This window comes from Dermacentor variabilis, chromosome 10 (genome assembly GCF_050947875.1).
Source record: "Dermacentor variabilis isolate Ectoservices chromosome 10, ASM5094787v1, whole genome shotgun sequence".
NCBI lineage: Eukaryota > Metazoa > Arthropoda > Arachnida > Ixodida > Ixodidae > Dermacentor > Dermacentor variabilis.
In genome coordinates this window covers 938923-966812 of record NC_134577.1, presented here as the reverse complement: position 1 = coordinate 966812, position 27890 = coordinate 938923, and the positions used below count along the sequence as shown (strand labels likewise).

Sequence of the window (27890 nt, the reverse complement as noted above, 5' to 3'; positions counted from 1 at the left end):
CCGCGCCCCGCGGCTGGCGTCGTCGGCGCGGAGTAGGCCAATCGCGCGCGTCGGTAACAGAACAAACGCGCCAAACAACCATCTCCGATCGCACCCCTGGTGCCCGTATTTGTCACTACAGCTCCATTACGTGAAAATCTGTTATATTTGGCAGCGTGACCAAATGATGGCACCAAAAATGGCCGACAGTGCAAACAGTAAAAACACATAGAAGAATGCTCAGATTGACATTAAGTTTCTTAGGGAGGTTCCTGTAAACAAAGTAAATTAATGGCTTTGTGAAGAAAATTTGCTAAATTTCAGTCACGGTGGGAATCGGACCAGGGCCTCTGGGGTGTGAGACAAGCTAGTTTCTCTGACACCAGTGTGGCTCTACGGTTCTGGTTGACTAAAGGTGTGCCTAGTGTGCGCGTCATTACACACAACATGTTGCGGCCACCTGCCTGACTGCAGGTGTGACCTAGTGTGTGTATCATTGGGCACGTGAAGGCTGAAGGCGCAGTTAATAGTGAGGAGGTGGCACCACATCATGATTGTATAAAGTCAGTGTATAAAATAAATATCATTAATGTCTAATTGAACGGCACACAGCAGCCCTTCGAGTTATGAATTCCTCATGGCCAAGTGAGTGCATTGATATGCTTGGCGCGTTTTGATTTGGCCTTACCAAGGTGCAGTTACATTTGGTGCAACTATGGTGTAACAGGCTATGATGGTGTTGTGCTGCTAAGCACGAGGTCGTGGAATCGAATACCAGTTGTAGCAACCCCGTTCTGATATGGCGAAATGCCTAAACGTCCGTGTCTCATGCGTCAGGGGCACATTGAAGATCTCCTGGTGGTCAAAATTAACTAGGAGTCCCCCACTATGGCCTACCTCATAATCAAATCGGGGGTTTGGCACGTAAAACTGTAGAATTTATTCCCTGGGCTGTCGGAAGTATGATGGCTGCTGACGATGCTGATTCCATCATTGTGGCTCTGGGCTTGGTCTTTGTGGTCATCATGGGTAGTAGTCCATGCTCTGGGGGCAGGTTTTTAACCCTGAGGCTTGCTCTATGGTCCGGGACAGCGGTGTTGCAGTCTTCGGGTTTCGGGCTTCGAACACGGCTTTGTAGGGGCGTTCGGTACATGAACCCGCAAGCACCTTTACCAGATGTTACGTAGTAGTGATGGTCAAAGACGCTGTAGCAAAACTGTGAATGACAAGACAACTCTTTATTGGGTGAACCTTGTGCCCACAAAAATATACACTGCACTTAAGTACAATGTGTGGGGATGCTCGCCTCCCACGTGTCCCCTGGTGTTGTTTTCCCCGCATGACTCTCGTGTCTCCTGTAATTTGGCTTCTCCCATAGCTAAGTGCCAGCGGCGGTCAGTGTGGTTGCAGCATATTACGAGAGATGGCATGAGTGTTGCACTGCTAACGTCACTTATTGGGGGGGTTACTCGGGCAGAGCAGGGAGTAGGCTCTTCCTCTTTGGCTTATGGTTGGCAAGCAATGCGGAGGCTCCGCGCATGTGCTGATGCATGCTTCGTGGGATTGTCCTGAGAAAGGCTTAGGAGCATGACGCCAGAATGGACGAACATGATTGTTTGAATTCACCATAGCTCTCATGACCGTGCACGTGAACGATTGGGCGTTGGTGTCCAGCATAGGAGTGAACACATTCGCTTGCTATCGCGGTGAGTAAGACTTCCTCCATTTGTTGCATGCCCATCGGCGTGTACTGTAGATAGCAATTTGGCTAGGAGGCATTAGTATATAAAAGGTTCAATAAATGCCCTTGTGATTACTTGCACTACTGTGTTGTCATTCCTTTGCCTCAAGAGCATGTGTGAGACCCTACAAACGATAGCAGCGAGCACAGTCGGCAATAATCGAAACTTCATATGCCTGTCAAGGGTGTCGGCTTTTGTACATGAGTCATTGAAAGTCCCAGAGTATTAGCCCTGGTGCCTGCTTGTCTTCCGGAAAGTACTACACAATTTGCATTGCGCATACAATGGGATTACACAAGGTTTGGTGACAACAGACAATGGTTAAAACCATCGATAACATTCGAGAAACTTCTGTTACATGCATGCGCTTCCTGTGCTGAGCAATAATGTTCAGCGTTTGTTAGCCGGTGAAAAGCGGTCACCCGGTAAAGATGAACAAGTACACATTATGTTTCCCACCTCGCCCATTGTCACGAGCGTGCCTGCATCAACACCGAGGCCAGACAATAGAACTGCAAGGATCGTTATGACGCATCTCATCGCATAGTTTTCTACCAGCCTGGCATTGAAGTACTGCTCTGAATACCAGTTCACACTCCTGAGTTGTGTGAGAAATTTATATTCTGGTTTATTAGCCTATACATGGTCCTGGAAATGACCTCCCATCAGCTATTGTATGACCGTTGTTGTTGCCTCAACTGACTGTTGTTGCCACTCTACCGAAGTGGTTCACATTTCTGGTATGAAGCCCTTCATGCGACGTTTCCTGTACCTTTAGGCTGCTGCCAGGAAGGCCACTCTAGTTCAGGGAAATTAGTGAGGGCATTTATTGTGCACTTCTTCATCATATGTACATTATCATCATATCTATGCCCTTCACCTTCATCGCTTGTGTGGCCATGTCATCAGTGTGGACTGTGCCGAGGGTCCTTTGTTGTCTCTCGGGCTCAGTAAAAGTCATCCTTTACTGTGACATCACAATATAAATATATATGTGTGTGTGTGTGTGTGTGTGTGTGTGTGTGTGCTTGTATTTGTGTCTTTTTTAGTCAACATTCACAAAAATGTTGATAGTCATTTTAGCATATGCTGAAGAGGAAGGCGAAAGTCTGGGTGCTCACGAGACATTCATTAAATTACTTGACATTCTCATTTGAACATGTTGTTACTTCCTATTACTTTTCTCCCACCAAAGGTCGTCGGTTCTACCATAAAAGGTGGCTCCATCAATTTTGGTGCCATTTAATTTTGGTCCCACCAAAGGGCAAAGGTTCGGTTGCCTTAATTAAAACCAAAGGTGGTGCGTTTGACTCCCACCAATAGTCGAGGGTTCGTCTCCCCGCCATAGGTCGAGGCTCTTAATTAAATTCACCTTAACGACACAGGTAGTGGGTTCGACTCCCTATGAATTTTGGTGCCATAATGCCTGACATCGGATTTTTTGTCTCGTGAGCTGTCTAAGGCTTTTGCCTTAATAAAAGCATGACCAATTGTGACGACCCAAGGAAGACTGCATTGCACCCATCACCCAAGAGATGCACTATTTGTTTGGAAGTGAAGTGCTAAGAATGGCAAATTCATTTGTGGTTTCAATTGCAAATGGCACGAAGATGCTTATAACATTTGAAATTGCAAGAAAAGTGGTTTCAGAGTTATTTCCAACTATGCTCTAAATCTATGATTGGTCATTGTATCTCAAGTGTGCCATGTGTTGGTCACTGCACTGTTCAGCATGCTCATTGAAGGTCAGTTATTGTGTGAATGGGTGTTCCATCGCGAGTCCAAGGGTGGAAAGCGGGCTGTATGCTGAATGCAGGCACGGATGAGGCATTGCGCTGTGCTGTGGTTGTTGACCAATTGGCTTCCCTCAAGCTGGTTGGTGCCACACAGATTCTGCTGGAGGACTCACCACAGCTGCTCCAGGTGACTGGACAGGATCGACAAGGTGCGTGCAATGTCAGTGCACATGTGTGGGGCTGACAGGGTTCTATGCACAGGGAATACCTTCTCCTCCCTGGATGGCATCTCTTTTGACTGGAGCCTGCAGCAGCAGGAGCCTGTGCTCAGGTTGGTGGCACGCAGGTGCTCTGCGGTGTAATTTGCCAAAAACCATTGTGGGCCTATAGGTGCTTTTTCTTGCCCTATTTGTCCACTGCTTTTCTATGCTGCTCAGCACCTTGGTGTTCGTTTATCTCAGCTTGCCTCCTTTGATTACTTCGCCTGGAGTCGCTCAACACAGTTAAAGCAATGTCAAGGGCAGATCTGCACAAATGCGTCTCCAAAATTTTAGAAAGTGCACACTCCACAGTTCAGGACCCTCAGGTTTCAGGTACGGCAATGCTGATGTAGTCATTCAAAGTTGTCATGGGAGAGCAGAGCAAAGGAACACCTGATACCAGCCATGACTGTCCATTGTAAATTTTTATTTTATTTTTATTTGGTACATACTGCTAGCCTTAACGAAGGCTTTGGCAGGAAAGGGTACATTCATAAAAGGGTAAATACATCATTCACACAGGGTTCAACGATAATCGTTTACAAGAGGCCTTGGCTTTGGTTTAAAAACAAGCTTATGCATACGTACTCACGTACAGTGATATAGACAATGCACATTCATGGTGACAATAGAACATAATGTAAAAACCACATTTCATCATGTAGCAACAAAGATATGGTTAGACAGCTTATGTACAATCGACATAGATGTACAATCGACAACTTCTTGTGGTAACATATTCCATCCTCTGATAGCTTGCGGGAAGTATGAATATCTGAAGGTGTCATTGTGAAACCTATACTCAGATAATTGTTTATTGTGTTTCGTTCTTGTAATTCTAGCGTTAGAGTGTACTAAAAACTTATTTTTGTCTATTTTTAGGGCATTGCTCTGGAGCATAAACAGGAATTTTAGTCGGAGATATCTAGCACGATCGCTAATTGTTGGGAGTCCGGCTAAGCGTTGAAGTTCAGTTGGGGAATCATGACGACGGTATTTATTATAAATGAATCTTACTGCTTTTCTTTGTACGTTCTCTAACTTCGCTATGGCACATTTAGTGTATGGAAACCAGCATATGGCGCCGTATTCTATAACGGAGCGAATGAGTGACGTGTACGCGAGTAGTTTGGTGTTGGGTGAAGCATATCTGAGGGACCATTTGAGGGAAAAAAGTGCTGAGAGTGATTTTGTTGCCACGTATGACACGTGTTTGTTCCATTTTAGATCGGAAGAAATAATTATACCTAAATGCTTGTATTCTTGTACCCTATGTAGTTCTCTTTGCTGAATTTCGTATGGAAAGGTTAGTGGTTCTTTCTTTCTCGTTACTGTCATGCAGACAGTTTTTTCTGCATTTAGCGTCATCTGCCAGTCTTGACACCATTTTGCTATATTTTTAAGTGCGTCATTCAGAACAACCTGATCATCCTTGGTCTGTATTGGTTTATAAATAATGCAGTCATCTGTGAACATGCGTACCGTTGCGTCAATGCCATTTGCGATGTCGTTAATAAAAAGAAGGAAGAGAATGGGACCTAAAACTGTGCCCTGAGGCACACCGGATAAAACTTCAACGTAGTCTGAGGATTGGCCTTCGAAATGAACGAATTGTTGACGTCCTGACAAATATTCTTTTAACCATTTTGTAAGAATACCGTGTCCCAGAATTCCTTGCAGCTTATGGATTAGTTTTGGATGCGATACCCGATCAAAAGCTTTTGATAGGTCTAGAAAAATTATGTCTACCTGTCCTCGCTGATCGATTGTTAATGCTAGGTCATGAATAGTCTCTGTTAATTGAGTTGTTGTAGACAAACCACTCCTAAATCCATGTTGGTCAGGGTTAATTAGAGAATGATTTTCAACAAAAGTTACGATGTGTTTTAATATTAAATGCTCAAAAATTTTCCCTGCTGTACAAGTGAATGAAATAGGACGGAAGTTGGAAGGACTTGTAGCGTCACCTGATTTATGTATCGGAATAATTTTTGCAATTTTCCATTCTTGAGGAACCTCAGAAGTTTTCAACGATTTTGTAAAAATTAGCAATAAGTATTTGGAAACCCATTCAGCGTACCTTCTGAGAAAAGTATTTGGAATGTTATCTGGGCCGCTGGATGTTTTTATATCAAGATTAAGTAATAAAGAAAGAATTCCCGCTTCCGTTATATTTAGCTCACATGGTACTTCACCTATGTCACTTCTCTGTGCGATCTTGTCTGGGATAGTGTTATTATCTACTGTGAAAACTGATTGGAAAAATTGATTAAATTGGGTAGCCTTGGTTAAGGCTTCTGTTGGCAATAAGTTGCTCTTCTTCGGAACCCTAGATTTGAGATAGTGCCAAAATTTATTAGGGGATTTTTTAATGAAGTTATTTAAGGTTTCATCTAAGTACTTTTGTTTAGCAGTTTTCGCTGCTATCTTCAACGCGTGAGAAAGTTCGCTAATTTTTCTTGTACAATTGATGAAAGAAGTTCTTTTGTTTCTAAGTTTTCTGAGCCTTGCAATTCTGCGTTTTAAAATGTATAATCTCTCTTGATATCCATGGGTTCGTTTTGCGTACGGTTTTTATTTTCTTAGGAATGAATTTTCTGAGACAGTGATCAACATTAGCCCTGAAAAGCACCCATGGGTTATCAGTTGGCATGCTTCCATCGTGGAAACAACGAAGGAATTCTGGGTAAGATCTTCTAGGAAGTCAAGAACACTAACGTCATCGGCATTTGTCCAGTCGTATATTTGAGTCTTTTTCTTTCGCGCTCGCGGCCGGTTATGTATTGTTAATGAACATATGGTTGCTTTGTGATCTGCAATGCCATTGACTGTTTCCCAAGAGATTGCGTTATCGGGAATATTGTCGCTTAAGAAGGTGAGGTCTAATATATTGCTGGTTTTCGTGGTTACACATGTTGGTGCATGTATAATCTGCTTGAGGCTAAAGTTAAAGACAATTTCCAGCAGTGCTTCTGCGCAGGAAGGATCGGCAGTCCCACCGTCGAGCGTTGCCCAGTCTATTGAGGGTAGGTTATAGTCACCCGTGAGTATAATTTTATGAGTATCCTGAAGATGACGTTGCATGTAATCAGCCAGTGCGTGAAGTATACTGCAATCGGCGTTTGGGGGCCGGTACATAGTTCTGACGAAGAATACAAATTGACCGACAGTAATCTTACACCACAGTGCTTCTATATCATGTACGTCAGGCATGGGCATCGTTGGAATGTCGTCTCTCACCAAAATTGCAACACCACCCCCCCGGGTGCATCTATCTTTACGCAGGACAATATAGCCGGGTGGAAAGATACCGCTGCTTGGAATTCGTGACGACAGCCATGTTTCACTGATTGTGACTATTTACGGAGAGTGCTCCAGAAGAAATGCTTCTAATTCTTCGGTTTTGTTTACAACGCTTCTGGAATTAATGTTCACTATAGTTAGCTTTTCTTGTTGGTCAGGCTGTTCCCGTTTTTTGCATAGTTCTGCTTTTTTCTGTTTAATGGTACTTTGTCACCACTTTCTTCGTCCCAAACGAACACGTCATCATTAACCTTAATTTTATCAAAAATCAATTTTACTTTATCCTTATTTTCTCGATTGGTCTTGCAGCTATCCCATAGTTGTTTCCTAATATTACGCACCCTTAACGAGAAATCTTCGCTGACTGATATGGTGGTACCTTTTAGTTTGGTGCAGTTCTTAAATATTTTAGTTTTATCTCTGGAATCAAGCAGCTTAAAAATGACAGGACGTGTCTTGTTTTCTTTTGTGGCCCCAAGGCGGTGAATCCTCTCTATTCCAGAAATAGTGACACCAAGTTTATTTTGAATGAGTTTCACACATATTTCATTTTCAAGGCGCTCGACAGTCTCCTCTTCCTTAATTCCGTAAACGATTAGGTTCGATCGCCTACTTCTGTTTTCGAGGTCGTCAACCTGCCGTGCTAGGTTAGTCACGGTTCGTTCCAATCGTATAATTTTGTCTTCTACGTCACCTACCCTACCCTCGATATGCGACAGCCCATCCAGTTTGACGTGAATGGTTGCTAAGGATTCAGAAGCCGCCTTGTTCTCGCTTTTAATGTTGTTAAGATCTGCAGCCATTTTGCGTATTTCGTTCATGACTTCTTGCATAGTAGGACCAGGATTACTTTCTATGTCTCCAGACAAGAGTAATAAATTTCTTAAGGAAACACCATACTTGGCAACAAGTGAACACATTTGCCATGGGCACGGCAGCACCACGAGAAACACATTGTTACTACGAAAACATTTCCCGTAATCCTTCCTCACCTGGACGAGAAATATGAAGTGGTTCGTGAGCGCCATGCTCACTGCGGTGCGGCCGTGCCCAATGCCGACGATCGACAAGTTGCTCCATTTATACGCCGTTGGTATCGCTGCCATCTCAGTTGTAGAAGTGAAGCGGTAGGGTGCGCTCTCCCGCCAGTCCATCTCGTCGATGGCTGCGCCGGACAGGGTGCGCATCCGCTGTGTTCCATGGATTTCGGCAAACGGAAGATCAAGCAGTGAAGCCGGGCCGTGAGCCTGTTTGCAGACGTTGTGGGGCAACAAAAAACCAAGGACCTGGACGAGAAAGATGAAGTGGTTCGTGAGCGCCATGCTCACTGCGGTGCGGCCATGCCCAATGCCGACGATCGACAAGTTGCTCCATTTATACGCCGTTGGTATCGCTGCCATCTCAGTTGTAGAAGTGAAGCGGTAGGGTGCGCTCTCCCGCCAGTCCATCTCGTCGATGGCTGCGCCGGACAGGGTGGGCATCCGCTGTGTTCCATGGATTTTGGCAAACGGAAGATCAAGCAGCGAAGCCGGGCCGTGAGCCAGTTTGCAGACATTGTGGGGCAACAAAAAACCAAGGACCTGGACGAGAAAGATGAAGTGGTTCGTGAGCGCCATGCTCACTGCGGTGCGGCCATGCCCAATGCCGACGATCGACAAGTTGCTCCATTTATACGCCGTTGGTATCGCTGCCATCTCAGTTGTAGAAGTGAAGCGGTAGGGTGCGCTCTCCCGCCAGTCCATCTCGTCGATGGCTGCGCCGGACAGGGTGCGCATCCGCTGTGTTCCATGGATTTCGGCAAACGGAAGATCAAGCAGCGAAGCCGGGCCGTGAGCCTGTTTGCAGACATTGTGGGGCAACAAAAAACCAAGGACCTGGACGAGAAAGATGAAGTGGTTCGTGAGCGCCATGCTCACTGCGGTGCGGCCGTGCCCCTGTGCCCCTGTGTAAATGTGCGAGCCTGAGGTGTAGTGTTCCTCCAACCAAAAACTGTGCTACCTTTTGACACCTGTTCAGCTCGAGGTTGTCTCGGTCTTCTGGCCTGTTCTTCACAATGTGAAACTCTCATTGGCTGTCACTAAATCGAATAATTGTTGCCAGTTTCGCTTCGGATCAGCTCATCACTCTCTGAGACTCAAGTCCATGGAAATGTGTGCACATAAGCTTCAGTTATGAGGAGTGCCAGAAAAGCAGCGGACGTTGTACTGAGCTCCATTCTTTGATGCTGCTGTTTGTTGTCGATTACCACTGCGTAGCCATGGTGACCTGCTGAATGTTTGTCTGCAGCTCTTGGCAGCAAACAACACTCAAGGCAGAGTAGCAACTGGTGCTTGTAATGTTATCATGTGAAAGCCTCTCTCACTGATATTCCTGCAAATCTCATCACTATGCTGTTGCTCTAAGGTCATGTCCTAAAGGGACACTAAAGATGATTTTGTACGTCTTTCATTTGCTTTCAAAAATTTGAATCCAGATTTCTTACTCAGTGTTTTTCAAATTGTGCACCAACTGCATGCTTCCTGAAAAACACATGATGGAGAAAGTCAATTTGAGTGTTATTTCCTGTGCTCTAAGTGATGTAAGCTAACCATTAGCGAGATCCTGGTGATACAGTAAAACTTCGTTGATATGTTCTGAAAAAAGAAAGAAAGAAAAAACGTACTAAGAAAATGTATGATCTGAACTAAAAAAAGAATTGACAGACTCACTTGTATTTGACAACTACGTAAAGCGAAGCGTGCACGAGGCAGGCATGACACATGTATGCGCGTCGAGCTGGTGGGGCTTCCGCGGCCTGAGAGACATTTTGTTCTTTTCCTGTTGAGCAGTGTTTAAAGACTGCAACCGGAAACCGAAACGAAATAGAGCTGGTGTGCTACGCTTAATGCGAAACGTGACGCTCACATAGCGCTGCCTGCAGTGGGGAATGGGGGGACGGGTCGTATTATCGCCCACTAAAGAAAAGCGTGCACTACGCCCCACACACTGTAAAACAAATAGGTGAAAATGCCTATTGCAAGAGGTTTGGTGGCGATAGCAGTGAATGTGGTGTGCGAGGACCCCGTGAGGAGAGTTGCTTGTACTAGAGTATGAAACTGCTTGCCGGTGTTTTCACCTATGTGAGACAGGCGGGCAAGTATTGCGGGGAAGCTGATGCGGTGTGCGACTACTGTTTTCAATCAATTGTATGCGCCTGGTGCTTTTTAAAGTGAAGCTTTCCTTCCCTCTTCCTTCGACTTTGCCACTGCTGCTGTGGGCTGCTGTGGTCTGCTGCTGTCACGCACACCACCTTGAGGGCTGGTTCTGGTTCAGAGTGTGTGCGAGTCTGAGAGTAAAGGCGACAGGAGAAACTCGTTTTCACCTCACCACGTCGAATGTGCACAATGCCCTCTGGAGCTACCTGGCCGTCGCCACAGTAGCCGCTTGACAGCTGTAATTATCCGTGACTCCCCTCAGGAGCATTGCAGAGGCCAGAAGGGACACAGATAGAACTGTAGAGAGGAGAAAAAAAGGAGAGGGAGGAGAAGGCAGTTCCCATACAAGAGAGGGGGGGGAGGTGACGTGAGAAGGCAAGGAAACCCCACTTGTATACGGCAGCGGTTGCGGGGAAACAGGGTAAGCCTAAGTACAAGGTGCGGCACAGTACGTTGCTGCTATTTCTGAAAAATAAACGCCATGCAAATATGTCAAGCGGGCAACTTGCACAGGGTATGCAGCAGCAGAGCCACATTAATTAAAGCGCACCACAGGGTCCAGGAGACACTACGGAAGCGATCGACTGTCAAATCAACACTTCTGTGCCCGTCGCATTAACTTTGTGGATATGCTAGAGGTTGTGGATTTGATCCCAATTGTGGCAGCTGCATTTCGACTGGGGCAAAATAGAAAATGCACGTGCACTTAGATTTGGGACACATTAAATGAACATCACGGTGGCAAAATTAATCCGGAGTCTGCAACTACGGCGTGCCTCACAATGCAAGTGTGGTTTTAGCATGTACAGCCCCATAATTCAATTCCTTTAATACTTCCGCCACAATGCGATGTGCCATGTGAGGCAGTGATAATGCTAAACCGTCTCATAGGTTATAAAATGTGGCACACAACAACGCCTCAAGCAAACACCTCTCTCCCTATGTGTTCTGTGTACTACGCAGACAAACAGCAGTGCTGCACGCAAGGTAACGCTTAACATCAACTCACCACTCTCGTGTTAGCCTAAACGTTGAAGAAATTTAGCTTTAACTGTCAACATCACCGCTAATTATCGTCAAACAAAGCATCCAGCATGGTACGGTTCGCCTACATAGATTCCCACAGTGCGTGGGATCTACATAATTTTCTTGTTTACAAAATGTCTAGCGACCGGAAAGCGTATACAATCACAGTATGCAGCAAGGAATGGTGCCGTGCTTGGGTTATCGTTTCTTAAAAGCGTGAAGTACACTTACAGCACAAGGCGCTGCGAAACAGATAGGCGAAAATGCTTATCGTTATAGGGTTGGAGGCGATAGCTGTGAACGCGGCATGCGACGACATGAGAGGTGATTTGCTGTTACCAGAATAAGAAACTGAGTTCACGCCGGCGTTCTCACGCGAGACGGATAGGCGAGTATTGCGGCGAAGCTGCTTGTTTTCTTGTTTGCATGGAATCTAGTGGCCGGCAAAGGTATCATACGATTGCAGTTAGGCGATGTACTGAAGTTGGTGCCAAAAAATTTTCTTTTCCATGAATGTAGGCGCTGGCTAAAAAAAAAAGAAAAAAAAAAACAAGAACCGGAGTCGTTTCACTCTGTGAAGGTGGATGACCAGTGGATGCATACAGTGTGTTTCAACTAACTTTATCCAGAGTTTAAAAATATGCTGATGCACTCTAAAATGACGCAACCAAATGCATGTTGCTCACTTTTGTATGTAGTGTGTCAGGCTATTTTATTTATTTTGCTTAATTAGATAATTAAGTCAAGTTTCATTAAGCAACTTCTGTAGCAACGAAGTTAGGCGAAAAATTACAATTAGAAAGTTGTAGAGCGCGTTGCAAAACGTCAGATTAGACAGTTTCTAACTTTCTATCTGTTAAGTATTAATGTTTTTCAGCTTACTGCAGACACCCCTGAAATGCAAAAAATAACTGTTTTAGGCTTGTAGCGCAGCTCAGAAAGAGCTGCGCTACAAGCCTAAAACAACACAAGCCTGCGCTGGGCTGTCTAGTAATCACTTTTTAGAACTTTTGAGCTTTTATTTGTAATCAATATTCATATCATGGAATAACACCATCTTTTTGCAGAAAAACGGAGTATGCATCAGTTAGTGCGTTGCTCCGCTCCTCAGTGATTTATTTTTAGCTCGCCTAAACGTCGCCATGTCAGTGACCCTTAATCAGACTAATATTTTAAAAATATTTCGTTATGGTGGACAATTTTTCGTTTTGTATTCAGTGTTCTCCGGCTAACCTTGAGACTGAGGTTGCCACGTTAGTGCCAATAGTCAAAGAATGCCTTGCACCCCTTGACATTACCTACAAGCTCCCACAGGATCATACAATCCGGTTTTTGGATATGTGTTTAACTTGTTCGGGTATTCATACTTGTTGGTACTATGAACCTCGTGCTAACAAACCACTTCTTCTGTTTCATTCTGCTCATTATAAGTTGGTCAAGAGAGGCATTGCTAACCTTTGCCTTAATAATGCTTTGAAAAAGTCGTGCCACCATAGTGTTTTGTCTAGCTTTGCCTCTCAGTGCGAATGGCTTTCGCAGGCTGGTTATCCCGTGTCCCTACAAGTGTCAGTAGTAGAACGAATTCTAAGAGAGTTTAAAAAAGACAACCAGCACGTAGATAATCCTGCAACTACTCGGGTAGGACAAGCATCATTCCTTATATTCACACCGTCTCACATAATCTTAAGAAAATCGCCAAGCAAGTGAATGTTCGTGTAGTGTTTTCTGCCCCTAACAAGCTTATGAGGATTTGCAAGCTCACTAATCCGAATAAGGAAGCTCCTCTTAGCTGTGATAAGAACCACAAAAATAAGTTTGTTAATTGCACACATAGTGTTGTTTGTTGTTTTCCACTCAAGTGTGGAAAATGTTACGTTGGTCAAACTGGCCGATGTCTGAATGACAGGCTGCGCGAACATGGTTACAATGCTAAGAATTGTATTACAGCTGGGGGGTTTCTTGCGCAGCACTGCAAAACATGTGGTTGCGAACCTGTCTTAGAGCAATGCGTCATTCTAGGTCGTAGTTATCAGCTCACAAGAGAAATCATCGAAGCAAAGGCTATCATTGGTTTTGGCCATGCATGTGTAAGCTATCATTATCAAGCAATGAATTGGCGTATCTCCGACTGCAGCCACAGGCTGTCTGATTATGTTGTCACTTGGTTATTATTGGTTTTGTTGCTTCGTTTCTTTGTAATCTATTGATGGTCACATGGTTTGCCGAGTGTATAAGTAGCCTTTTCTGTCACGAAATAAACCATCAGTTGGAAGTGAGCGCTCACTCTGTTTTCCATTCCTTTGATTACCCCTACCTCCTTTATTTTTTGCTCTTTCTGAGCTGCACTACAAGCCTAAAACAGTCATGACATACCAACTCGCCCAAACTGCCAAGCTTTTACAAAAAATACCACGTGACATACCTGCTTGCACGCCATGATTGCAGCGCTCCGAAACTCTCTGCATACAAATGAACATAGCATCTAGCAGTGCGTGCTGCCACTTAAAAGGTGACGGCAGTGACGAAGGTGTTGGCTGTGTGATTTACGCCAGCGATGTGCTTTCCTCGCGGCAGTTAATGATAGTGATAAGCAGACACAGCGGCAGCACACCCGGCTAAATGCTATGTTTGTTTGTACCCGGAACGCTTGGGAGCAGTGCAATCACGATGCGCAGGGGGGCATGTCACGTGGTGTCCTTTTGTATTTTGCGGGCATCCACAGTAACCTGAAAAATACTAATACTTAATAGAAAAAAAAACTGTTTTATTCTTTTTGCCTACGCACACAAACTGCCAGAACCTAGCATATATAACAGCTCCGCTATAAGAAGTGTAACTCTCTTAGGTCATGTTTTGTGTTCTCAATCGTGAACTTTGGCGTCAGGAAATCGTACGTAGTGGGATAGTATCAACGAGGGTCTACTGTATTACAATGGATTCTACTGAAGCTGAGCTATGGCCTTGAGCTTGACCTATCTTGACTACATTGTCTAAGCTTGCCTGTGGCATCCAAATCTTAGTGGAAGAAGGCACATGCAAAGGACGTGACACATGGCTTTTTCTCTGAGCGAAGTCTTTCAAGTTCACACGTGAGGTCAGCATCAGAGACTGTTTCTGCAGGCCAAGAACTATGCCAGTTCAGACTATTTCATTTCAGCACATGCGAATGTGGGATGTTTTGTGCATCTCTGCATTTGGGGCTTGTGCACATTCACTTTCCAGTGTGGAATCGAAGTGTTATCTAGAATTTGTGTACGGAGTACACTGCCGAAGAACATACTGAAAAGATCCCAGGTCAAGTTGCACATGAAGTTGCTAATAAGTATGTTACTTGAAGACTTTTGCTGTGACTTCCATTTCCTGACGTTTTTTTCCTTTAATGCATTGGTGCTAGGAGTGTCAAAGTGGAAAAACGTGTATGTGAAGTATGGGAAGCCAGTCACGTGATAGAGGTATATACAGTTAAGCCTCAATATAACGAACTTCAATATAATGAAATTCTCGGTACAACGAAGTATTTAACTTTTCATTACCTTGCTTCCATAGAAAACCATATATTTAGAACGTCAATATAATGAAGTGTCTTTATATGCAATTTCAATATAACAAAATTTCTCTTGCACTCCAAAGGAATGCCGAGGTAATAAATGGAAACTTCTGCAGATGCAGAGGGTCAAATGATTGGTTTACAAGCAGCTGCTTGCCAACACACTGCTCAAATCGCTTGCAATATGACAACAGCAACTGCCGAAGTGGAGCCGCATCATGTTCCGTATGAAGTCCAAGCGTGATGAGGTCCTATGGCTGCCTGTGCACTTTGTGCTTTAGGTGTGAGTGAAAGTGTGCGAGGGTGAGACAAGAAAGATGGTGGCTTCACGAGTGCCGCCTTCCCATGTCATTCAGTACAACACTTTGCATGGTTAATTGCCTGGTTTTAAAGAAAAAAGTGCTAATTTGCCTTCGTTTGTGGAAACTCAAGCTGCTGCTGCAATAGCGCAAGCATAAACATGCATCGCAGCCTGCTGGCAGCTGCATAAAGCAGCTGGTCATGGTGGGGATGTGCATGTTGCCCGTTCCTCTGGAACATGTAGCTGTCGTGGGTGGAAAGGGTGAGGCATACGGATGACAGTGAATGCCTGCACAAAGGCATCAGCGTGCACTCCCCCTCCCCCCCCCAAAGCTCTGGTTTCTACTGATTTTTGATGGATTACAAAAAAAAAACAATAGCAAAATTTACCACTTTAAAGGGCCCCTTGCCGAGATAAACAACAAAATTCGGTTATATGGTGGAAGTTGTTGCATGGTCCTCTATGGAGCGTTCTGCCGAAAAAAAAAATTCGAATCGGCTCATTAATCTACAACTTTTCAATAGATCATTGTAAAGCGCGATCAACTTTTACTGCGCCACATTGCGTGATATGTGTTTTTTTTGTTTACCTTTCTTTTCGGGAAGGGAGGGGGGTAGCCTATGCACAGTTTAAAACACACTGAACACTTTAGACTTGAGGTACCAGATATCATCTGAGGCCCTTCCAAAACTGGTTTGAAGTTTGAAACAAGGCGTCTTTTTAATAGTTGCAGTATTCGAGATTTTCCGAATGCGGTGGTGAGGTTATTCGAACAGTGCCCTGCACCAAGAATTTTGGAAGTCATTGTATTATGTTATAGCGGCACACATTGCTCATTATAGAATTAACATTATAAGTTCTGGATCCATGCCGTCAAAAACTTAGTTTAAAATGCCTGTTTTGAAAGTATAAAGATTCCCATTTGTCAAGCAAAAGCCTACTACTATTTTATGACCTGTGACAACAATGCTTCCATATCACAACTGCTGCTGTGTCTAATTGCAACCATGTGACCCTTCTGAGCACTATACAATTGTCATTTCTCTACTGCACCTATTATGAGGGCGATACTGAAAGTAATGCTCAACTATTTTTTTTACGCAAATCAGAAAGTTTACAAAAATGAGTGTTTGGTGGTATGCGATACTTACCATCTTTATTGCAACCATGGCGAGCAATTTCACATCAACTAGGGGCACGATCTAGCTATTAGTAAACTAAACCAAATGGAAGCTCACAGTGTCTCGTTTCATCAATATGCAGTGATAGAATTTCTGGTGGAAGAGCAAATTTCAGCCTCAGAAATTCATAAGCTTCAGTGTGCCTAGGGTAAGCATGAAGGAGCTTGAGTAGTGTGCAAAGATGGGTCAAGCTTATTAAAGGTAGCCAGGCCAGCATAGAAATTCAGTGTCTGAATGGTTGCCCTAGGACTGCCATGACTGAAGCTAACAAAAATAACATTGATGCACACGTCAAAGAAAACATGTGAGTAATAATATGCGAAACAGCAAAAATGTTTAAAATAAGGCACAGTGCTGTTTAGGAGATGATTGCGAGCTAAGGTTACTGGAAAACAGGGTGTCTACCAACGGGGAAAACCGGGAAAACCAGGAATTCTCAGAGATTTTGAGTAGTCTGGAAAAACTCGGGGAAAACTCGGGGAATTTGTGCCTCTAACAGGGAATATTAGCTGTAATTTTGTTGAAAGGGTTGAAAGTCGTGGTAATGCTGGCTCAAATAACAGACAGGAATCGGAACGAATCGTCTTTGACGCCCTGTCGTTGGCTGGAGGAGTTGCCAGTGTACACTCAACGGCCGACTTTCCAGATTCCCATTAATTTGGACGGCTCCGCGGCACCACCCCATAGAGTCAATGTATCAGAACGCCTGTAATTTCAGACGCAAGAACTCTTCGCCATCCAATTATTCGGACGTTTTGCCGTGACCGCAGCTCCAAAACGGCATTAATCAAAGCCACCACTGCTGCCAATTTGATTACCTCGCTGCGTCGAACTGGCGCTCTCGCACGCAGATCCGCTGGCAGCCGTAGCCACCACTGTGGCAAGGCTAGGCCTAGCTGCTTCGACGTTCGCTATTAAGGCTCTTGCCGTTGGGTGCCGCATTTTTTATTGAAAGAATTCGTTGCTGTCAGCAATGGCACAGACCCCGCCTTTGTGGTCCTCGTGATTGGCTTAGAAGCTTGGAAAGCACGGTGCGTTGCATAATTCCGGTTCCTGAAAGTCAGCTTTGCCCCTCTACAGAAATGTTAATTGGTGAAGCATATGCAAAATTATTGCAGTGAAGCATAAGAAGCGTGTGAAGGGGCTGTTGTTCCGAGACACAGTATGTATTCCTTAATTACACACGCGTGCACCCGGTATTTCCTGTCGCAGTAAGAGCACCAATATGCCTAATACGTGTACCGACAGGCCTGCAGAGCGTTTTTGAATGTGCTTGTGGCGGATTGAGCCCTTAAGGGCAGTAAATGGTATGCATTTATTTTTTCCAAACGGCCGATTTTTCGGACGTTTTCGCGGCCCCTAGGGAGTTCGAAAAATCGGACGTGGACTGTGCAACTAACCAACAAGATGCTTCAAATGGTCCGTGGGGCGAACGAGTGGCGGAAGGCGGACAAGGACAGAAAGGGCATACGCATTGGGGAATGAACGGGAAAGGAAGCATGCTGCCACTGTTTTGAGCTGAAAAAACAGTGTTGGCTGATGCTGAGATGCAAATGCCCCTCATCCAAACCAAAATAAACTCTTTGAAACAGTGAAACATAACACTGAGGTGTCGTTACGGGCTGAGAGTATGTCGGGACAGTTGAGGTTGTCTTACGAGCTGTTGAGAGAGGATCTCAATTGTGACAAAGTTCGGGCATCATACCTCTGAGCTTGCTATCAGTTGATAGAAATAGCTCATATTCGAAAATATTTGCTTCTGTATGAATCTCCTTTTTATTTGTATTTGAGAATTTCCGACTCGATTTGCAATTATTTTCAAAGACATTTTATTTGCTGTGCATTCTACTAACCCCTCCCTCCCTTCTCTTCTTTTTTTGAATAGCATAAACACTACTCCTTAGTATTCAAATTGCATTAAGTCGTTTTTTTAGCTTTTTTCATATGCTTACTAGAGAGTGACAGCATCGGGCGATATGGTTTCAGCCCGTCTTGCCATAAAACATAATTCTTCATCACTCAGGGAATTTTGCAAAGGCACTCAGGGAAAACCTGGAAAACTCAGGGAATTTGGAAATGCCAACTTGGTAGACACCCTGGACAATAAAGGCAGCTTGATATGTTGAAACTCTGTGAAAGCTCTGTTGCTCATTAGATGACAAAATAATCTTGCAGCATGAAAGCGTGCACCCTCACACTTCTGATTTAACAGGGGAGGGAATTGCAGAATCAGAAGGCAAGTGCATCCACACCATGGTATAATATATCTACTCTTTAGGTGAGGACACTCGCGAGGCATAACAGACCGGATAAAGTAGCAACTGCACGCGTTCATCGGTCTGGTGATGTGTGCAACGGGACAATGCAACTTCACTTTGAACGCAGGTGAGAGCTTGCACGAACAAGGAATGCTTGGCTAACACGAGCAACCAGAGAACAACATCTGCACATAGCATTGCGTCGCCGTATCTGCTCCGTCGATGCCCTCGCCCCTCACCTCAGTGACCTACTTTCATGTGGCCCTCAATCATATCAGATTTCTTGGGAAGCGCCTGTACCTATACCACTGGGAAATTAAACCTTTTCTGTCTTGAAGTTGCGTTGTAACACTGATAGGTGGCTAAGCTGCTGCTGTCACTGGAGCGATTGATGCACATTATTGCTACTTTAGCTAGTTGACCATGCCTTGCAAGCAAGCTGAGAAGTGTCTCCTCCCAAAGAGTACTATACAGTCGAACCCCATTGATATATATTTAAGGGGACCATGGAAGCAAAGCGCACCAGCTATGAAAACGTAACTGTGAGGAATGGCACAAATCGCTACAGCACAATGTCAGAAACAGTCCGAGTGGCTGCTAGTGCAGTTATCAGATGTCTCAGTGCTTGTACTGTGACTAAGAACGGCAGATGCGCAAATGTATAATTAAGGGACACGTACGGTGTTCCGTGACAGTGGTCCCTACCGCAATATTTTGTGCACGCTTCACTGCATAACACGGTTCTACTGCGTTGATGCTGACTAAAGAGAACCGGCAATTTTGTAATGCAAATAAGACTCGTGCAGGCCCCAAAATAAATGTACTCCTGTACTTGTTGGGTGTGGTTCCCGGTAGGTTTTAATCGATGTACACTTTTTCTGATGCTTCGCGAACTGCTGTGTGTTGCTTTCTCCGAATTTTTGTGCAGCGCCCAGTTTGTGCAACTTTATTTCAAACTTCGATTGCTTGTTGCAACGAATTGGTAGCTTGTTGCAATGAATCAGTTGTTTTTTGCAATGAATTGATTGCTTGTTGCAACAATTTGGTCGCTTGTTGCAACATGCGAGAGTCAATCTCTGCACTGTTATGCTTATGTGGCAGCCACTTTCAAATGCAATGTAAGATGCGGAAACATTACAGAATGGCGCTGTAGTAAATGGGAACATAATACATAGGAAAATACAAAATAGTACATAACATAATACCATGAAAACATGACATAGCAGCCGGGAAAATGCAACAGCGAGGAACATATCAATGGGGTTCCACTGTAAGTTTTACACCGTAACCCACACTCTACTCAAATGCAATCAAATGTGAGTGCATCGATACGAAACACCAGTGGCAATCCACGCAGTAGAGCAAGGCTGCAGTGGAGTTCATTGGGAGGGGTGGCGTCAGATTTCCCTATTAGTAGGCAAAATATGTAGACAATAAAATATGCAGTGAAATTGGACAACCATGTGTGCAAATGAACTGTGGTCTGAAAAACCAAATGACCGAGTTTTGCTTGAGTTACGCATTGTAAATGTTTTTGGCGTACGTAGTTGCTAATTACTTTTAATATGACCCTCACATATCACTGTAATTGATGACATTACCTTCGTGTATTTGTGACTGCATACACCTTGTTCGTGTAAACCCAAGTCTCCATGCTAGTGCCATACTTTTGTACTGCTATACTTTTATATACTGCTACCATGGTCTTTGCAATAATTTAATTGTGAGTGGCACTTATTTTTTGCTTTATCAGTTCAATTTGACCTCTATATCTATAGCTAAAAACCTCAATGCTTTGTTGTTTCTTTATAACATACCGTGTTGCTCAAAGCACCTTGCTTGTTTCGTGCCTTTGTGCCTTACTCCTGACTTCCAGCTATAGCTCTCTCTAGAAATTTTTTATAGCATATCTTTCATTGCCTATAGGCTATCCTCAGCCTCATATTCTAAAGTCTTATATTTGTTCATGTGCAAGAGCCTGAATTTCCCTGCTTTTTTTCCGACTGCTACCAGGTTGGCCTGCTTTCTCCAGACCACTTTTTCCTTTCTCTGTTCAAATTAAAGATAACCATGGGCCTCACTAATATGTGATCACTACACTTTATGCTACCTGATATGTCCATGTGCAAAGTAAGTCTATTTCATTTCATTTGTTGTTTTTCTGTGTGGGCTTTTCTACTTTCAATAGGTGGCGTCAATATCCAGGCCTCAGAGGCAGCTGTCTTTGGTTAAAAGAAGTTGATCTTGAAGGCCATACTTTTTTCTTAACTGCATGCACCAAAAGCAATTACAGAGCCAGAAATGTGTCGGGGATGCCATGTTACTTTGTACCTGAAAGAATGTAGTCATTATTTCTAAACAATTCTCTCCTGCAAATTCTACAAACATATATCCTCTACTGTTACTAGTCTTCGTTCTTGACTGCCTGTTCTCCAGCCTGCTTTTTGCCCACTTTTGACTCAAATCATGTATGATGTCAGTGTACTGAGCTTTGACCTTTCTCATTACTAATTTTGTCTCCTCATAGAGCCCCTCTACCTCTCCATCATCATGATTGGCTGTTGGCGTTTAGGTTGTGTTGCTTGTGAGATACCTTGCAGTGTAGCAGGGTTAAAAGAGGTTGTGCGTGTAAGCGATGCATGATTTCGCCTCGTTCAGCACGTGGGAACATTCACAGCTTCCGTATGGTTCAAAAAGTTGCTACTGGTCGTGTTCAGGTAAGTACAATCAAGGGCCCTGATTATTTTTTTGATATTTGGAAATGAGATACTAAAATTTCTTTCCACATTCAAACCAACTTCATTTTTTCAGCACATGCCTTTATTTAAGCATGAAAAAATCATAACTGAGACAAGGTACAAAACGGGGCTAAAGAATTTCATATAATTTCCTATGCTTTCATAGTTTTATACCTGATCCACACAACTTGGTAATGAAAATTCAATTGACTGGGGAAACCCATGACTTAAATGGCAAATGTCTTTTCAACAAGAGGCTAAAAACGAGCCTTTTCTGGCAATTTCGTAATGTGTTCTTTTAATGCAAGTTACTTTTGAGATCTTTTCTGTGCATGCTTTTCTGTATGCTAAGCATGCGCAAAGTGCATTTAATCTCTCTCATGTACTGGTATATTCATTTCCTGTGGAAAAATTTTAACTATCACAAAACTTTGTAAATTTGATAGTTTTCACAGTGAAATAAAAAAGGTATCTTTGCTTTCGCTCAAATTTTACCAGTACTATGACTTGTCATCACTTATGTGTTACATGCAATAACCATGTTCCATTATTCTATTCCAAGTCCAAAAGAAAGCAATGAATAACAGCGTTTGGCACCCTACTAATGTCTTCTAGAATGTCGCACCATGCAAGCATAAACGACCTCAAGGGTTACAAAAGGAACACAGGTATTTTTATATGGAATACAGAGCCATGAGTAGCTCAAACTATGGTGGCTCAGCGGATACGGTGCTCCCCTGCTGAACACGATGTTGTGGGTTCATCTGCCTGCCACAGTGGCTGTACAGTATTCCCTTGCAGATTTATTTATTTATTTATTTATTTATTTATTTATTTATTTATTTATTTATTTATTTATTTATTTATTTATTTATTCAATTTACCCTACAGGCTTGGGGGAGCATTGGGTAGAGGGGAGGGTTACAGAAAAATGACAAGGCAGAAAAAGGAACTACATAGTAGGAGAAACAAATAAATTTGTACATTGGAAGGAAAAAAGGAACACAGAACATAAATACTTGGGTACCTAGATTTAGCTAAACGTAAATTGGGGCATGTGGTATTCGCAGCCTTTCACTGCGGTGCTTCTCATAGCGCCACTGTTGCTTTGATGCAGTGAAAAGGTTTTGTGAAGCATTCACCCATAAATAATAAAGAAACTAATAGATTCTTTTTGTAAAATCATGTATCATGCCTTAAATTTTGCTGCATGAAAGGGAGTGGCAGTGGTTGCAGAGCTCTTCAAAATGCAAAGAGTATTGTCGCTTCTTGTGTGTACTGTTGTAGCATGGCGGCGTTGTGTTTGATTAGGTTGCTGCTTGATGCATTCAGTAAGAAGCAACTTGCAGTGGTGCAAAAAATGAATATATTCAATAATTTTTGAAAAAAAAGATGTGGTTAGTCACAAAATTTTACCTCAAACATCTGAGAACACTGGCTGACTTGAGATGCACGGAATCTATGTTGGTCATCGCACGACCCGACCAACTATAGCTAAAAAAGATTTTCATTTCTGCAGTGTTGCTCTGTAGTTAAACGCACACACGCAGAGTATTCTAAGTTCTCTTCCAAGATCTAGAGTCGACCTGGAGCTAGGCTCTTTCGATATGTATTTCATGAATAAGCGTATGCGAGCTTGGTTATAGTTAGTGCCTTTGTTATTGGATAAAACTAAAAATTCCAAATTTTTGCTCTCTGATCCAGTTTTATGAAAATTGGGTTAGACCGCATGTCTTCCCGAAGTTTGTTTTCTTGGGAACAAGAATAATAAATGCAGGGGTTAATGAATGCAACACACCCATTGTCAACAAGTGGTTAAGATATATATTATTAGGGGTGGAAAAGTATTCTAAGCTTTAAATATGAATAGAATATTACACACTACCTATTTTTATTCATATCCAATAAAGAAATGTTTGGTATTTTCAAATATTAGAAATTAACACAATATTTTGCAACAATTGTCTGTTAGAGCCTTTTTACTGTTCTGTGTCTGATAAACAAAGTATCACAATTTGAGAAGTGAAATGACGACAAGAGTCTTAAAAAAATGCAGAAACAAAATAGGTAATGCAAATTTTGTTTTCAGTTTCATGATGGCAGCCTATATAAAAATCTGCTAGTTTTGCTTGTAGTCTGTCATTTAGTGTTTCACTCTGTCGAGTCATGTAGCATTTTTTATCTGTTGCGCTTCAGTTAGCGTTTTTCTTGCAACCGCCCTGCTACACATGCTTGCGGCACATAAGTCCTTCACCAAATTCTTTTATTATTTTAATATTTTTCCATACTTCTGATTTTTCTTCTGCAACAATTTTTTTAGTGTTTTTGTAAAGCTCCACTCCACACAGCAGCCATTCATTCTTAAAAAGCTTCTTTGTAGCCTGGCTGTGAAGATGCTGAGAGGCAGTTCGTGCAGTTATTGAATGACAATTAGTGATGTTGTGCTTAAAACTGATTCTTTGCCCTTGATAGTTGGCTGCCTTTTTTGGACTAGTGAGTACAGGTGGGGTACTATGTTATACAGAAGCAGATGTTCTTACTCTAATTATAAGGGGTGTTCATAAAGTTTGTATTATCGCAGCCATAGATTTATAGAAGGCATGCACAATATGCATCAAAATGAGTGTGTGTCTGTGTCGTTTTAGCGCAACATAAAACTTGTGTTTATATAGTACCGCGCAACACCGCTAGGGCACGAAAATGGCAGCACCCATTGGGAAAATTGAAACATGTGCATTGATCCGCTTTCTCTATTTGAAAGGACAAGATGCCAAGACGATTCATGCTGAGCTGGTGGTTGCTCTGCATTGCAAGTGGTCGCTACAACATTGAGAGGACGTTCACCTAACTATGTTACTGGCAAAGGAGGGTGGCAGATTGAAGTAGTTTGTATTCCTTCAGTTTTATTTCAAGACCGCATATCATAAGGCATAAAACAGGATGACAACAGACAAGGATGAAACGTCCGACAGGTGGAGAGAGAGAGGCATGGAGAGAGGCATTCAAAATGTGTGGGATAACATACGTCAGCACTTTCTTGTAAGATAAGGAAGAGCATCACGTTTTTTGCGAAGCACGTCCATGTTAACTGTCGGTACTTTTCTGTTGTTAAAGAAAGTGCAGATTAAAATGCAAAGAAGGGATCGCCAAACGTGTCGTTTTTTTATTCATGTTCCTTATAAGTCTATGAATAATGTCTGCCAGTGAGAATGTAGATGAGATTGTCATATGAGTTCTGAGCAGCTCACTGTCTTTACATGTTCCTGTGAATGATTTCGCTTGTTATTGTGATGTCGTATTTTAGTGCAAGTCTAGAATTGGTATTGCATGGATGCAAGCAGATGTTTGCATCCTTTCTAGTGCGGGTACTGCGTTCGGTACGCGCCAGCACTGACTAGCATTCAGCAGATTAAACGAAGTCTGAGACATCGCTGATCGGTCCTGTATGCCCTCGTCAAAGGCCTGTCGACACTTAAAAGTTCACACTGTCGTCCGTCACAACAGTTAGGTGAAACCAGACGTGATCCGAACCATACATTTGTGGCACCAACGACCATGGACCCAACCGACACTAAAAATTTTTAAGGCTAGGGCACTCCCAAGCAATGCAGTTCGTCCTGTTCGACCCTTGCCGTCCGCCTCCTGCAATATTGGGTCCAGCATCCCTCAGCGTGGTTCCTGCATGTCAAATCACAGTTTCAATTTGTTGGCATTTGTTCTCAAGCCAAAAAGCTTCACTACGCTGTTTCAGCATGAAGTGCTGAATTTGTTGAATCTATCTGCCACTGCCTATGACAATCTCAAGGTAAGTTTGTTGCAATGCACAGCAGCTTCCCAGCATTCTTGCATCCAGCAGCTTTTGTCAGCTGAAGAACTCGAGGACCGCTGCCCTAGTCAACTTCTTTGCTCCATGAGACTTCCATGGACGACGCGCTTTTACGCGAATTATTCCTGCAACAGCTTTTGGCTAATGTGCAGATGGTCCTGGCGACAGCTTACCCTATGGATTTGACCGGACTTGCCTTGTTGACCGGCAAAGTCATGGAAGTAGCTACCCAAAACATCATAACTGCCACATCGTCTCTAGATGACTGCGCAGCACATCATTGCCTGCTCTTTGCCACCACAATGTCCTCTTAACTCTCTGTGTGACCACCTTGAGCATGTCATCTATGCAGTGGAACAGGGTCTCGCGCCATCTCGTCGTCCACACAGCTGTAGTTCCTGCCGATCCCGACACCTAGACATGATCTGTGCAACCTCGCCAACAAATTCTGGTGCTTGCTTCTATCATCTCTGTTTCAGAAGCGATGCTCATCCTGTGGTTGGCTAGGAAACAGGCCGGCCAACCTGTAATGGTGATGAGTGTCTGGACCAACTTATGAGTCTCCTTTTCTACATAAAAGAGTCACAGGACAGCAGTTTCTCATCAACACAGGAGCCGATGTAACGCTCAATGCTCCGACCGCAAAGTGACTCCTGCGTCATCTTTGCAAGCAATTAATGGCACCATGATTCCAGTGTACTCACTCTCCGTCACACTAACCCTTGGCCTTCGATGAGCGCTTCATTGGATTTTTCTAGTTGCGGATGTCTGACGTATCCTTATTAAAGCAGTCTTTCTGCACAACTATGACCTCCTTGTCAACGTAAAGAGCCGCCATCTCACAGACTGTTACATAGCTGATCGTTCCTGGCGTTCCTTTATCTAACGACACCACTGATTGCGCCCACTTCTGCCATGGTGGAAACGCCGTTTGCTGAGCTGCTCCGCAAGTTTCCCTGCTTGTTGCAACTGCCAGATTGGACACAGCTGGTACAACATAATGTATGCCACCACATCGTCGCTTTCGACCCTTCAATCTATTTCTGTCTCCGTCACTTGTCTCCAGAAAAACTAAAAATAGCTTGCACAGAGTTTGAACACGTGCTCGCACTTGGCATCATCTGCCCTTCCTCCACTTCCTGTGGTGCCTAAGAAGACTGACTACTGGGGCCCATGTGGTGTTTACCGGGCACTAAATAACATAACGGTTCTCGAGTGCTATCCACCCCCAAACATTCTTGAACTCAAGGTAGTGCTGCATGGTGCGACAATATTTTTTAAGATGAAACTCGATTAGGCCATTCACCACATACCTATCACTGTGGAGGTCATCCCTAATACTGCCTTGACCTCACAATTTGTGTTCTTTTAATTTATCCTGATGCCCTTCGGCCTATGGAATGCTGGCCAATCGTTTCAGTGTTTCATTCATTTCGTCATGCTAGGCGTGCCTTACCTTCTTGCAGGCATTGATGACCTCCTTACCGCAAGTTCTTCTGTTCAAGAACATCTGGAACACTTGCAGTTGTTTTCTCATCTTGCTAGTCAAGGAGTTAGCGCTGCCAAGAGCCAATTCGGTCATCCTGATCTCAAGTTCCTTGAACATTTGGCCGACGCCAATGGCATTCAACCACTGCCGTCCAAGATTCACATCATCAGAGACTTTCCATGGCCAACCATAGCACGAAATTTGGCAATTCCTCGGGTTCCTGAATTTCTACTGACAGTTTCCTCCAGATTATGCCAAATTGTGACTCCTCTAGATGTTCTGCTTGGCTCCAAGTGTAACAAAGTGCTTCTGTGGATTGATGAGGCTGCTCAAGCTTTCACATGTGTCAAGTCTGCCCTCACCACTACCACCAGACTGCCCAGACACCGAAAATCCAACGCACCTGCTGCCATCATAACTGATGCTTCCAACACTTCTGCACCATTCTGCAGCAGTTCAGTGGGGGTTCATGGCAGCTACATGCTTTCTTCTCCAAGAAGCTGAAGCCTGCACAGAACCCCTACAGCGTGTTTACCACAAGTTACTCACTGTTTATCTCACTGTTCACCACTTTCGTTATTACCTGGAGGGCTACCCATTTAGTCTTTATAGACCACAAGCCCCTTGTGCACGCTATGAGTCGTCCATCATCCTGTTACATACCACGTGAGCGCTGCTACCGTTCCTACATTTCGGAATTCACAACCATATTACGTCACATTGAGGGCACTGACAACATGGCGCTTCTGTGTAGACTACTGTCATCTGAACAACATTACTAAGAAGGATGTCTACCCACTCCCACATATAGACGACGCCCTTGACTGCCTCCACGGTTCCAGCTATTTCGCTTCTATTGATCTTCGTTCTGGATACTGGCAGATTGTTGTTGACGATATGGACAGAGAAAAAACCGCGTTCATCACACCTGATGGACTATACCAATTTAAAGTAATGCCGTTTAGATTTTGCAACGCCCCTGCCACCTTTGAGCGTATGATGGACTCCTTGCTCCGAGGTTTCAAATGGTCCACATGTCTCTGCTATCTCGACGACGTCATCGTCTTCTCGCCCACGTTCGACACTCACCCAGAGCGTCTAACAGCTATACTTGATGTATTTCGAAAGGCGGAGCTGCAACTTAACTCGTCCAACTGTCGTTTCGGCCGCCGCCAAATTACTGTTCTGGGCCACCTCGTTGACGCTTCCGGAGTACAGCCTGATCCCGACAAAACTCGCGCTGTCCGGTTCCGAAGACAGCCGCAGACGTCCGAAGTTTTGTACGACTATGCTCGTACTTCCGTCTACAT

General features: G+C 43.8%; 1 protein-coding gene across 4 annotated transcripts in view; it reads left to right on the top strand.

Moving 5' to 3' along the window:
• LOC142559716 (nuclear pore membrane glycoprotein 210-like) overlaps positions 1-27890 on the top strand; it is a 248521-nt gene that overhangs the window by 36872 nt on the left and 183759 nt on the right. For all 4 annotated transcript variants that reach the window (XM_075671288.1, XM_075671289.1, XM_075671286.1 and 1 more), the window contains exons 3-4: positions 3538-3666; positions 3719-3788. In XM_075671288.1, coding sequence (XP_075527403.1) covers positions 3538-3666; positions 3719-3788 — 199 coding nt within the window. The remainder of the gene's footprint in view (positions 1-3537; positions 3667-3718; positions 3789-27890) is intronic.